At 35.9% G+C, this 14,623-nt stretch overlaps 1 protein-coding gene across 1 annotated transcript; it reads left to right on the forward strand.

Annotated features, from left to right (window-relative positions):
• Nucleotides 1-3,203: 3,203 nt before the first annotated feature.
• Nucleotides 3,204-8,037, forward strand: LOC126809814 (glutamate receptor ionotropic, kainate 2-like). The gene is made up of 5 exons (XM_056098836.1): nt 3,204-3,240; nt 3,781-4,108; nt 5,181-5,398; nt 6,254-6,504; nt 7,594-8,037. Exons 1-5 carry the CDS (start codon nt 3,232-3,234, stop codon nt 7,871-7,873), a joined length of 1,086 nt encoding a protein of 361 aa, XP_055954811.1. The 5' UTR covers nt 3,204-3,231; the 3' UTR covers nt 7,874-8,037.
• Nucleotides 8,038-14,623: the final 6,586 nt, after the last annotated feature.

The following is a 14,623-nucleotide window of genomic DNA, read 5'->3' on the forward strand; positions in this document are numbered from 1 at the left end:
AAGAAATGTAGTCTTTTTGACTGAATGGATTCAACAGTCTGAACGGAATATTCCCTTTCAACTTGCGGTAAGTTTACGGTCAACATATAATATGTCATTAATTTGAATTATGCTGATAAGATCTCTTATTGGCCGTTGTACAATTTATCTGCCGGAAATTAACATCACTCTAACCCTCTGGAGAATGAAATGAAATGAAATGGCGTATGAAGACAGGCATACGCCATAAAGTGTGCAATGAGGAACATTTTGCCCGGGCAGCGGCACTGTGGCCTACTCTTATATCGAATTCCACCTGCGGGGGATATTTTACGTGAACGCCAAAGTGTACACGGGACCATGGCAGGTCCTCCACTTAGCCAATGTGGCTCCTAATCATCGGAAGAGTTTGAGTCCTTTTTGTCATCTAAGAAATGATACCTCGTATGGTAATAGACGGGGTGCCTGCATAAAACATTAAATGAAACTGGGTTTAAATGTAAGTCGAGGGTACTTTATTTATTTGATATTATAGGTAACAGAAGCCCGTATTTATGACAGCCTTTTATTGATGATTGGTACAGGAAAGGTAACTCCAGCTACTTCCTGTCAAAATGACCTGAACAACGTATCATTGACAGAATATACCGAGGTTAGATATTTTAGTTACTCCTAAAATAAATGGCTGAATATTCCAACCTATTAATAAGACTACCCCCCTACCCGAGTTCTCCTGTCATTCCGGATTCCTTCAACCCCTGCGCAAAAAGGAAGCTGTTTATTGGTTCTTTAACGTCTGCTTCCACAAAAGTATCGAGAGTTCCTTTGGATATGCCGAATAACTTAAATATGTGATATATTAGACTATATTTTATAACGCCCTTTATATACCTGTTAAATATATGATACAATAGACTATATTTTATATCGCCCTTTATATAGTATTAAATATATGATATATTAGACTTATATGTTAAATATATGATACATTAAACTATTTTCTTTATAACGCTCTTTATGCTAAATGTATTATATAGTGTTAAATATATGACATATTAGACTTATATGTTAAATATATGATACATTAGACTATTTTCTTTATAACGCTCTTTATGCTAAATGTATTATATAGTGTTAAATATATGACATATTAGACTTATATGTTAAATATATGATACATTAGACTATTTTCTTTATAACGCTCTTTATGCTAAATGTATTATATAGTGTTAAATATATGATATATTAGACCTCTATGTTAAATATATGATGATACATTAGACAATGTTTTATAGCACTCTCTATGCTAAATGTATGATTTATTAGGCTAGGTTTTTCTAACGCCCTTTATATTCGTGTTAAATATATGATTCAATAGACTATATTTCATACCCTAGATACTAAATATATGATACATTAGACTACGTTTTATATCGCCATTTATATACGTGTTATTAGACTTTATTTTATATAGGTGTTAAATATATCATACATTAGACTGTATTTTATATACATGTTAAATATATCATACATTAGACTGTATTTTATATACATGTTAAATATATCATACATTAGACTGTATTTTATATACATGTTAAATATATCATATATACACGTGTTAAATATATGATACATAATACTACACCTTTATACACGTGTTAAATATATGATACATAAGACTACACCTTTATACACGTATTAAATATATGATACATAAGACTACACCTTTATACACGTGTTAAATATATGATACATAGGACTACACCTTTATATACGTGTTAAATATATGATACATAAGACTACACCTTTATACACGTGTTAAATATATGATACATAAGACTACACCTTTATACACGTGTTAAATATATGATACATAAGACTACACCTTTATACACGTGTTAAATATATGATACATAAGACTACACCTTTATATACTTGTTAAATATTATAATACATAAGACTTTATTTTATAACGCCCTGTATATTTGCTGAATATCTTAAAATATATGATTACTTTTCAGGCGTACAATTCTAATATGTTGCTGAGTTCAGGCGGTTTCACTGCGGATCGCTACAGAAATAACACTGTGTTATATATAGCCAGAGCGCCCCAGTTAACCGAGTCTGTTGGTATGTGGACTAGGTCGTCAGGTCTTAATTTAGCGGATGACGATTTATTTAATCGGATTGACAGCGGATTTGGAAATATAACCATAGTTGTTGGCACTCTACCGGTAAGTTGTGAAAATATTTATATCAAATGATTAATTGATGATTCTAATATTTTAATAGCTTGAATCTATGCAGTATTTCTTGGTTAGAAAAAAGCGGCTGATACCATTTCTCATTTGAAGAGGTAAAATATCTGACAAAGTCCTAGAATTCTGGACCAAACCATCGCTCAAGTGTTAAGTCGTGCTGGGTGTCACGCACGTGGAAGGGCATGCTCACCCTTTACTGACGGCCTGTAAATGATTTGAAGTGTTTAAAGGTCTGGTCAAGTCAGCTGCATTTTGGGGTGTGGCTCCCAAAACTGGACCCTGGCTACATCGTATGCAAATTATGTAAAACAGGCCCACTAAACTAAGTAAGATGGGCAATTTGTCTAATAGCGATTATAAAAAAAGTTATGATTTCACTCCTTGATCGGATGGCAGACTGAAATAGATCCCCGAGAGGTAACCCCACTGTCCCCTCCGTGAACGCCACATGAACATACCACCTTCTTTTCCATATTTTCAGGCTGAACCATTCATCATAAAATTAGACAATGGAGAATATGAAGGCTTCTGTATAGATATATTAAATGAATTGGCTCTGAGACTGAATTTCAGGTAATATTAAAAAAAAAACATTTATCAATCAACCTGAAAATAATAAAATCAAATTCATCACATTCTTCAAAGGTTTCGATGGTGATAATCCCATGGTGAATACAATACTATGGACGTTAAATATTGATTTCATTTCAATAATCAGCTTGGTGACGACTACAAAACTGTGGAAGTTGAATCTCAAGTTTATTTCAGTAATTCGGTTGTGTGGGGGAAACAGTAGAACCCGGTTCTTAATAAATTAGGAATTAATGAATGTTTGGGACTCTTTTTGTGATTCTAATAAACGGCATTAAAACGACATTTATTTATTTCATTTTGACAACATGTCTATAGGTATGAATTAACGGAGCCGGATGACGGTTTATGGGGAGGTATGAATCCAGATGGAACGTGGAATGGTCTGGTCCGAAAAACAATGGACAAGGTAAGTGAAATCCTACAATACACAACAAAGTAACAATAAACAAAACGACAATAAACATACAAACAGATGAACCTTAAGCAACAAAATCCACATTAAGCAAATAAAAAACAAACAACTCAGGGAGAGAGAAACGGAAACATATTCGACAGATTTTTAATGGAATAAATGATATGATGAAATCAAAGTAAACCTAGGTAATCTGTCATCTGTAAAAACAAACATCAAGATGTACGAGTAACACCAAACGGCTAAGGCTAGTTCTAGTCTCTATATAATACTAAACTCCAAGTCTTGAACTGGACAACCTGTCAGGAACTCTAGTGTTGGGTCAGACACGTTTTCCCCGAATACAAATTTCAATAAAGTTGTGTAATTCGTCAAGATGTACAGCTCAGGCTGGTCGATGTTCTAGTCTCTACATAATACTGGATGAACTGGGCATTCTGTCTGGACATCTTGTGTTGAGTCAGACACGTTTTCCTGTATATAAATTTTTGATAAAGTTGTGTAATTCGTCAGTTATTTGTGACTATTTTCCAGGAGTATGACATGGCTATTGGACCCATAAGTCTTACAGCTGAACGAGAGGAAGTCGTTGATTACACAACACCAGTCATGGAAGACGGGGCTGGACTCATTCTAAGAAAATTTGAAGACACTTATGGCAAAATATTTCGATCTTTTAAACCATTCACCCTGAATGTGTGGATTACAATAGGTTTTGTTTTACTCGCCGTTGGGCTGATTTTGGGTTTTGTGGATAAGGTCAGCCCCTATCGAGGTAAAACTAGTGAAATAGGACAGGAGGTAAAGACTACAAGTGTTGCAGATGATATTTGGATTGTGTACGGGTCTTATATGGAACAGGGTAAGTAGCGTTTGGATTGATCTTCCTTTGTTGCAATCATTTCGTAGTGATTTCCCCTTTTTCGAAAGGAAAGGCCTTATGCATGCTCAGGTTGAAATTAGGGTAATAATATAACAACAAAGTGCCATTTCTTTGTGTTCCAACATGTGAAAGAGACAGAGAATACTTTGGAACAGCTTTACCATTTCCCACGAGGCAATGGATGTGACAGATGGGGACATTTAAAAAATGTCGTTTATGGCCTACATAGTAACATGATGTCAATATTATGCCTCATAAAACATTGGCTAAGCTTAAAACTTTATAGACGTTCTTAAACAGAGCACATGTCGGGGGATTAGTCTTTTGCACGTAGATGTAAAAACGTATTCTGTTAGGTAAAACCCGTGACAAGGATAAGTGAACGAAGCAAATGTCTACCCCCGAGTGCCAAGAACCGGAACAAACATATGACGTCTTAGTTCCCAAATACGGTATTAAATTTCTATAAAAGCTGCTGATCAATTTTTGTTTTCATTTTTTAGAAAATATCTAATGTTTCTCAGCTTACTTCACTCGGGTTAATTATTTACATTTAATAAAGAAAACAAAATCAACATATCAATATTATGTAATATATGTTAGCGAATATTATAGGTGGCGCCGGTTTCTGTAGGTCGTATTCTGTCTATATCCTCAATTCACCATATCTTTGTTAATACTGAATGGAACTGAACGATTTTTGGATTGATATTCCTTTTCGAGATGGAACTTACACAATAATGAAGTTAACAGGAGATTATCAATCCCTCAAATGACCTTCAGGGACTTTAAAGAATACAATGAAATTGGTTGCAATTTTTGATAGGTTGATTGACAAATTGTCTTTTGTTTTTATTTTACATGATCTGTTGAACAGAAATTTAATCGTAAAGACAATTCATCTAGAATAAATTAATTTTACATGATCTGTTGAACAGAAATTTAATCGTAAAGACAATTCATTTAGAATAAATTAAAAATCCCTCAAATCGCGATCCGAGACCTGTAAAGCCATTCATGTGTATGTCCATGGCGTTTGTTTATTTTCCAGGTACTGAGTTTACTCCGTCTAATGCCTCGGGTCGTTTTATTTTGGGCTTCTGGTGGATCTTTACTATATTAATCATCTCGTCGTACACGGCCAGTTTAGCTGCCTTTCTCACCGTCGCTTTCTTTGATAAACCAATCAAGACCATTGATGATCTGACGTCACAATCTGAAATCAAACCACTCGTCAAACAAGGGTCTAATTTATACACACTATTAAAGGTATGTTCACACACATGACACTGCTTCTGACTTATACACATTATTAAAGGTAAGTTCACACACCTGACACCGCTTCTTATTTATACTCCAACCTCGTGGGTTTTCTCCGGGTCTTCCGGTTTCCTCTCACTACTAAAGGCCCTTAAGCGCAAGTCAATTATTGAAATTAAATGGAACCATATATTAGTCCCGAAATGACCTAGTTTGTATTGAGTGGACGTTAAACCCTCTCTCTCTCTCTCTTATTTAAAGATGCATTATGTAAGAGCTAAATTTGCGTATTGCAAATCTTTCTTTTGGCTCAAATGTTGTATAAATTATTTATTCACATGACAAGCCCACAATCAACTTTCTAGACTAAAAGACGATCAGCAATTAATAATTTAATTTGTAAATTGATAATCGAGACTGTGTCTATTATTATTACGTCAAATTCATACACTTTATTAAAGGTATGTTCACACATCTGACACCACTTCCAATTTATACACATTGGTAAAGATATGTTCACAAATGTGATACCAATTCTATTCTGTACACATTATTAAAGGCATCACTTCTCGCTTATTTGGGCAGTTCACATGTCGGCGAGTTCTTTTGTAGTTTGAATTTGCGATGTATCTGTATATTGTATAATACATTTCTAAATTAACTGAGCTAATGAAGACAAGCATAAATATGAAGTGTGCTAAGAAGGAAATCTGGGGCGAATAGCAGTTTTTCAATCTACTCTCCATGGATTCGATCTGTCAAGGATTCGTTACCTCGGTTTATCGTCCCACCAGAACGAGTAGGCGGGAAAATGTATTTGAATATATAAGATTATAATGGCATTAGCATGTTGTTTATTTTCAGAAAGGAGAAACGGAACGATACAGGAAATTGTATGAACTTTTAAAACAGGCACCGGAAGTGACGAATAAAGACGAAGCCATAAAACTGGTGTTGACCGGAAATTACGCCTACTTAACTGACCAATCTCAGTTACAGTTTTTACAGAAAGAAGATTGTGATCAGCTGATTTTAGGAGAGGAACCCTTTAACTCGGGTGGAATTGGCTTTATTGTAACCAAGGGATCACCATTTTTACAACAGCTCTCTTATAAGTAAGTAAAATTCATTTGAAGGAGAGCAGTAACATTTTTATGTTTTTACCCGTTTTGTTATTGCTCTTTCATGTGTAAATAACTTATGTTGAAAAAATCATTTTTATTATCTTCACCTTAAAACGTTCATCCACTTGAAATGATCGCTAAAACTGTTAATACGCATACTCCTCGCAGTGTTTCGTTTGATTAGACCTAATTCCACTAAACACTACCAGAATAGCAGCAAATTTCTGTACCAAATTATGACTGGTTAACAGTCTGGTCAACAACCAATACATTACAGCGTAACAAATGAATCGGGATTTACTAGGGCTACTTAATATAGAAGCAAGTAATTACGTCATGACGCACGAAATGTATTATGCTCAAGTAACCAGTGCATAGGAAAGTATGGCAGAAATACTAATTATATATATGTGACAAACGATCAGGCTATTCAAAATAGTTACAAATGTATAATCACCACACGTGAAATCTGTTTATCATATGCTGAACCACACAATATATTAACCATTTTTAATACATTTACTCGACTGTCCTGAATTGAGGGAAAACCCCCGATCAAAGAGACGGGCTGTCAAGTATAGCTTATTGTGTTTCAACAAACTGGATAGAAATACGACTTCCAGCAGTTTTAATTGACTTGTTCTTTTTTGATTAAATGATAATATATCATGGATTGTCTTCAAAAATATGGATAAATATTTTTGAATGCATAACATAGGTACGTAGTCAAAGAATTTTCGTTCCAATGGGGAACTTCGGCGACTGCACAATATACCGATGCGAGTATCGATGTTTGCTCCTGCTGCACCCAGGCGTACAATTTTACTTGAATCAGTAGGCCTAATAACAAACATTGAGATATTAATAATAGTAGAGATTTGATTGGACGGTCAAAAACTCATGATTTTGCCCTCAGTACAGTAATGGCTAGAGAGGGATTTATTCAGGAATGTGGTTGATAAGGGTTGCGAGAGGAATTTCTCGGACCATTTCTTCAGGAATATGGTTGATCAGGATACCATAAGTGGTAATTAATACTCACCAATAACTTGTAAAATGTATTTATTTATTTATTTACAGTATAATAAAGCTACAGGAGGCTGGTTTGATAAGCAAATGGACACAGAAATGGTGGGTTTCGACCGAGACCTGTACAGAGGAGAGCGTCACCAATGTAGTACACAGTCTGGAGTTATCGACAACGAGTGGACCATTTATAGCCTTTGCTGGTTCAACCATGCTTGCCCTAATATGTCTAATAATAGAACATATCTGTTTCCGGTTCAAGGTACCATGCGCAAACAAACAAAGAAAAATGACTATTGATTCCGAAGACTCCATCAGTAACGGAGAACTTTAAATAACACAAGGGTGTATAATGGATGTCGATATAATTACAGACATCATAACGTTTACACAGTTTCGTATTTTCTTTTATATTTTTCGACCAGCTGCTTGTACGGGTAAGACCCCCTGATGCTTACTTATAATTCACAGAAGAAGGTATAATAGATGTCGATATAATCAAAGACACCGTTTCGTATATTATTTTAAAACTGACTGTTTACTCGGTGTTGCACTGGTAAAGCTTTTTATAAATGACAGAAGAAAGTATAATAGTTGTCCAATTAATCAAAGACACCGTTTCGTATTTTATTTTAAGACGAGCTATTTACTCTTTGTAGCATGTGTAAAACTCCCAGATGCTTCCTTACAAATGTCGATACAATTATACAGACATTGCAGCGTTAAAGCCGTTGCGTATTTTATTTTAGTTTTAGACTAGATCACGATGCTTCCTTATAGCAGTCTCGTAAAACCGGAAGTAATATAAACTCCGCAACCAGAAGTGGTACTGCCATGTCAATCCACTGCTTGGATTGTTATACCCCAATATCAGCCTCAGAACTACCCTAGTATAGCCACCAAACCCGAACATTCAACCCAAAAGAGAAACGAGATAAAGATTGTCCAGTCACTAAAAACGTTATGTGTATATGAATAGGGCTGATAACACCAATCTAGCCAATGTTATGTGTATATAAATAGGGCTGATAACACCAATCTAGCCAATGTTATGTGTATATGAATAGGGCCGATAAAACAATCTTGTCATTGTGCAGTTTTATAGTATGCTACGTTTTCCAATTTCATGCCAGGTTTTTTTCTTAGTTCGTGTTAATATGGTTGTGCATTAACACCAGTACTATGTGTATGTTAGAAATTAGAAGTCTGTAACAATCATTATAAAGATGCTGAGAGAGAGAGAAAGAGAGAGAGATAGAGAGAGAGAGAGAGAGAGAGAGAGGGTTAACGTCCACTCGACAAAAACGAAGTCATTTCGGGACTAACTATGGTTCAATTTATTTCAATAATTCGTTTGCGCGTTGGGGTCTTTAGCAGTGGGAGGAAATCGGAGGACCCAAGAGGTTGGACAGACAACCCTACTCCTTGTCACGTACAACCGTTGAATCGAAACCACGGCAGTTGACTCAATGATAGACCTTATGATGCAGCGCGCACACGCTAACTATTCGGCCTCGAACCCCGCTAGATGCTGAGAAGTCTTTTAACATACATTAATAAACAACTTGAACAATATAAAATAATGTCGCAAAGCAATGTAATTTGATAAAACGTTTTAAGTGATGACAAAAATAAAATCTATACAGATTTATCAATGCTACCGCAAATCAGCCATCAATGAAAATAAATCCCACTGGCACTATTTCGTTTTAGATTTAATTTTTTTCAACAATGTAACAGATTGTTTTATATTTGATAACCAAGAATAACTTGGTAATGTTCACATACAATGATATATTTTAGGTGTATACTTTAGGGCTGAAAGTGAAAGGTTTTGTTATATTGACGTCCAATGATATGCTAAAATAAGATTTGATAACTAAAAATATCTTGGTAATGTTCACATACAATGATATATTTTAGGAATAATTTAGGGCTGAAAGGGAAAGGCTTTGTTATATTGACGTCCAATGATATGCTAAAATAAGACATAAAAGGTCGTACCGGGGGATGAAAGAGAAAACCTAATAAAGAAATTCGGCTCAGTTATTACATAATTTAGTGATCTTTATTTAATAAGCTTAATGTCTAAGACCAGGACAGGTATATCAGGTATTCTAGAATGAATAAGCCACTGTAGTTATGATGCATTAAAACCGGTCCGTCAAGACTCTGAAATTAAACCCAAAACGTACTTTAAAATGTAGGTAGTTATTTTTCACACCCGTAGAATGACTTATATAACCATGGTTCGTTAATTACTAGATGTGATTAGTCTTTCTAGAACACTAGATACCACTTCTGATTTGAGGAGTCCTTGTGCTTATAGTACACATGTTTTTGTTATCATTTTATTGACATAATTAAAGTCTCTTTCCGTCGTTTCCTTTTTTTAGGAAAATTAAAAAACCCCAACTTAATCCATGCTAAAATTTAGGATTTAATTAGGAAAGCAATCAAAATATGAATGGTAGATAATCCCCCCCCCTCCCGAATTATTGGATTAAAAAGAGGCCCACCCTGTTCATATCGTTTTCAATTCACCATATCTTTAATTTGTAAATACTGAAAATGATTGGGCCGTTTTTGTCACTGATATTCATTTTAGAGATACAACTTTCACATTATTGTAGTTTGCAGCTGTGTCACGGGTCCCTTAATCCCCTGAAATGACTTTCAAAGATCTTAAAGAAAGGTGACGTTAACAAAAACGTGACGAGGTTTTCCTGAACTGCTATAGAAAACACGCTCATGGGAATTATTGAAATAGAATTGAACCAAACGTTGTCTCGAAATGACCAAGTTGTGTCGAGTGATAAAATTGAGTAACTTAAAGTAACTTTCCAACAAGTCAAAAGGATGGAAATTATGAAATAAAACTGAGTTTAAGGTCTTATTTTTCTGTACCGACTGGGCGAATAAAGACGGGGAATGATATGCGTATAGATATTTATTTGAACACTAGAACCAAAATGAATCTGCAGAAAGTGAAACTATTTATTTGATTGTTGATTCTCACCGATATTTTATATGGATGTATTATTTTAGTTTATCAAAACATCAAATGTATAGCGGATGTAATAACATTTATTGAGAGGACTTTGATGACTATTCGCATAAATGATTACAAATGATTAATTTAGCTTACAATGAAAGGAAATCAGCGGAGTCATTGGGAAATTTTCACAAAACATGAAAGCAGGTGGTTGTATAAAGACTGAAACGGAAACTATGGAATCATGAAGCCAATTAAACAATTCGTGTGTTCTTTCGCTATTTTAGGTGCAATGTAAATGTTTTAGTTCTACGGAATCTGCACAATCATGGTAGCCAGTAAATAATTCGTGTGTTTGTCCCTATTTAGACCAATGAAAGTTGCGCAATAGTAGCACAATACAAGTTGTTAAGTTATAAATGTAATTTAGTTCTGTGTGATTAAAATCATGTATAATATTGTGTATAGATAAAATAAAGTAAATGAAATATTAAACAATATATGTGAAAGAGTATTAATTCATTTCCTAAATCGTCTCCAGCAGACAACGTCTTTTCCGGTTGATGGTGATAAGCAATACCGCACTAACTGCCCCAACAAAAGCTCAGAACACCTAAAATATTAATCAATGGCAAAACTATTTTTTACAACGACATATAAAATGTGCGCATCCTAGAGGTCTTTTTGTGGTTCCCCGTATCCCCCCTGCTCATAAAGATCCCTGAAAATATACCATACTTTATTTCCAAAAAGGCATCGTTAGTGCGTACTGATAACACTTTTCTTTTAGTTGTTTAGTTCAGAAAGCAACCAGCAATAACATGATAATATCATATATTAGATGAATCCACGCTGTGCTTGTACGCATAATAAAATTTTCTAATCAAAAGCATCGGGTTTTTTTTTTAGCTTTCGACAATAGTGTTTAGATGCTTGCTCGGTCTCTTGGAAAATTTTAATTACCGATCAATTGCAACGGTTTAATTGACAGTGAAATCAGATGAGCATAAAAAAGTAAAATGTTAGAATTCTGCTGATTCACCATTTTATTTATTGTTTATCTGTCATGCGCAACAAAGTGATGCTCAGCAGCAGTTAATAATTATAAAAAAAACGTTCGAACAGTAGATATATTTTTTTGTAGTCATATTGGTAGGTAGTTCAAGAATATTCCCAGGCTCATTGTATTAACATTTTACAAAGATAAACACCAATCATTGCAAAAATAGCGCAAACCCCAAAACATATCGGGGGGGTTGGATGGCTGAATGGTTAGCGTGCGCGCGCTGAATCATAAAGCCTGTCATTGAGTCGACTGGCGTGGTTTCGAATCCCCGGTTGTACGTGGCAAGGAGTAGGGTCGCCTGTCCAACCTCGTGGGTTTTCTCCGGGTCCTCCGGTTTCCTCCCACTGCTAAAGACCCCTACGCGCAAGCGAATTATGTAAATAAAATTAAACCATATGTTAGTCCCGAAATGACTTAGTTTGTGTCGAGTGGACGTTAAACCCCATTTCTCTCTCTCTCTCTCCAAAACATATATTCTTGTTTCCTCTCAACGTACTTTAGCGGCACACAATCCTTTTATAGTGTCTTCAGCAAACTGGTGAGCTCATTTATGATTGAATTTTAAATATAATAGAATCTCATAAAATGGACTTACTCGTCATCATATTTTAATTGCCAAGACCATACCCCGACCCTCCAACAAGACGTTTGAAACTCTAGAGGTTCCTTCTCACCCACTGATCAAACCCCGACCCTCCAACGTGGCTAAGTGGGTAAGACGCTGGCTCGCTAGCCTGGAGGTCGGGTGTTCGATCCATGCATTGGCCGAGAAAGTTCATCCAGATTTTCCGGCGTGGTTTCCCCTTGTCAGTGATGCAGGGCGGAGGGCCTGACAAGGACAGCTGTCTAGTCGTTCGGATGGGACGAAAAACCGAGGTCCCGTGTACACATTGGCGTGCACGTAAAAGATCCCTTGGCAGTTGGAATTCGATATAAGAGTAGGTCGTAGCGCCGCTAACCGGGCAAAATTTCCCTCATAGCACACTGTATGGCGTATGCCCGTCTTCATTAGCCCAGGTTAGGAGAAGAACAGTAGGACGTTAAACCCCATTTCATTTCATTTCCAACAAAAAGACATACGTTTAAAACTCCAGAGGTTCTCTCTCACTAAAAGTCAGGATCGAACACCTGAGCCCCTGGTCAGCAAGTCAACGCCTTACTCGGGTTTTAGATGCCAACACCCTAATAAAACATTAGAGAGATAACGTTGACATATTTATGAAACTTTCACCCGGCATGGGACTTATCCGGTTCCTCCGGCTTCCTACTAAGAATGGATCTATAGGTATGATATGTATATATACCCGAGTTATGGGGCATTGGATTTAGTTCTAAGTCTTTAAGATGTGCCGGGGCAGGGGTGGGGTGGCGTGAATGGCCGAATGGTTAGCGCGTGCGCGTTGAATCATAAGGTTTGTCATTGAGTGGTAACAAGGAATAGGGTCGCCTGCCCAACCTCGTGGGTTTTCTCCGCCCCGCCCCCGCTGCTAAAGATCTCTATGCGCAAACGAATTATTAAAATAAGCCTTCCATTGACACTGTATCAACGAAATGGTGTATGTTCATTTTGTAGGACAAAGTTAAACTATTTTAAGTGCTTGGTAGCATTAATTTGTGTCATTTTTGATTGCCACCCTCTTAATTTGTGCATAAGCTAGAAACATCCGGATATACTCTGAAAGAATCATTTACAGTCTAGCGTCTCTGGTTCCCAGCCGCTCCCTGACTTTCACAGTTTTAATTTCAAGGTATATTTATTTCTTCAATGGTTGTTATTTGATTATATTGTACAGTAGAACAACCCGATTCGTTGTTATTTGATTATATTGTACAGTAGAACCACCCGCTATTAAAACAGTAATTAAAAACAAACAAAACGGATAATTAACTCATTTCTCCAACCCATGATCGAGTGGATTTATTTTCCTCATCAAAACAAAGTCTGTAGCCTACCACTTGAGAATGTTTGATAAAACTTCTGATCAATATCTACTCAACTATTTATCAATTAAACAAATATATTTATCGCGCACCTGTCATCACGTGATAGTGACGTCGTGTATGCGTATATCCTAACTGTGATTATGGCAAGTGACGTGACCATTACAAACCAATATTGAAAATAAATACATGACATTAAACACGCATATTTACCACGTATCTGTTATTGCGTGATGATAATATTTATATTTACTGTGAATATGTTATCACGTGATAATGACGTCATTTCCTTTTGCTTCATTGTGATTATTAAAGTTTCTGTGTGTCATACAAAATTTTACGCAACTACTTAACATTTACTGATTTAATTAAGAGAACAGAAGTCCACTAAAAGTGTAATAATATGGATGGTGGATTTATGCAAAAGAACTCATATGTATAATAATATTATAACCTTGGTTAATTATTCTCCATTGTTAGTATATTAGCTATGGTATGAGTTTATTTAAAACACAAAATAAACTGTTTGTGAAATATTGTGAGAATTGCAAGAAACGGGATCTAAGGCCAGGGATAAATTCTATGTCTAAAAAGACGTGAAAGTAAAATTACCATTCCATATTTGGCACGAAAGATCATTCACATGCTTAATTACATCCTAAATAATGGAATAATTAATGCCTGTAAATCTCAGAGTATATAATTAATAGAATGTGCGCGCTACGATAGACACCAGGCATATTCTAGGAGCGGGGAGACCGTTGTGGATCAAGGGACAACATCTGGATCGAGAGATAGAGGGAATGACTTATGCTTGTAATTATGTAACCAGCTTGATATAAAACTATATAAACCGTACTTTTGTTCCTGTCATCTTGTTTGTTAATCATACGATATTTTGGGACTGATAACCTGGTGGTGGGGGGGGGGAGTCAGGGTGGCTATATGAGTAGGACGATGTCTCGCTCTGGAGGTCGGGTGTTCGATCCCTGAATTGGCCAAGAAAGTTCATCGGGAATTTCCGGCGTGGTTCCCCCTTGTCAGTGATGCAGGATGGAGGGCCTGAAAAGGGCAGCTGTCTA

This window comes from Patella vulgata, chromosome 2 (assembly GCF_932274485.2).
Source record: "Patella vulgata chromosome 2, xgPatVulg1.2, whole genome shotgun sequence".
Classification (NCBI taxonomy): Eukaryota; Metazoa; Mollusca; class Gastropoda; family Patellidae; genus Patella; species Patella vulgata.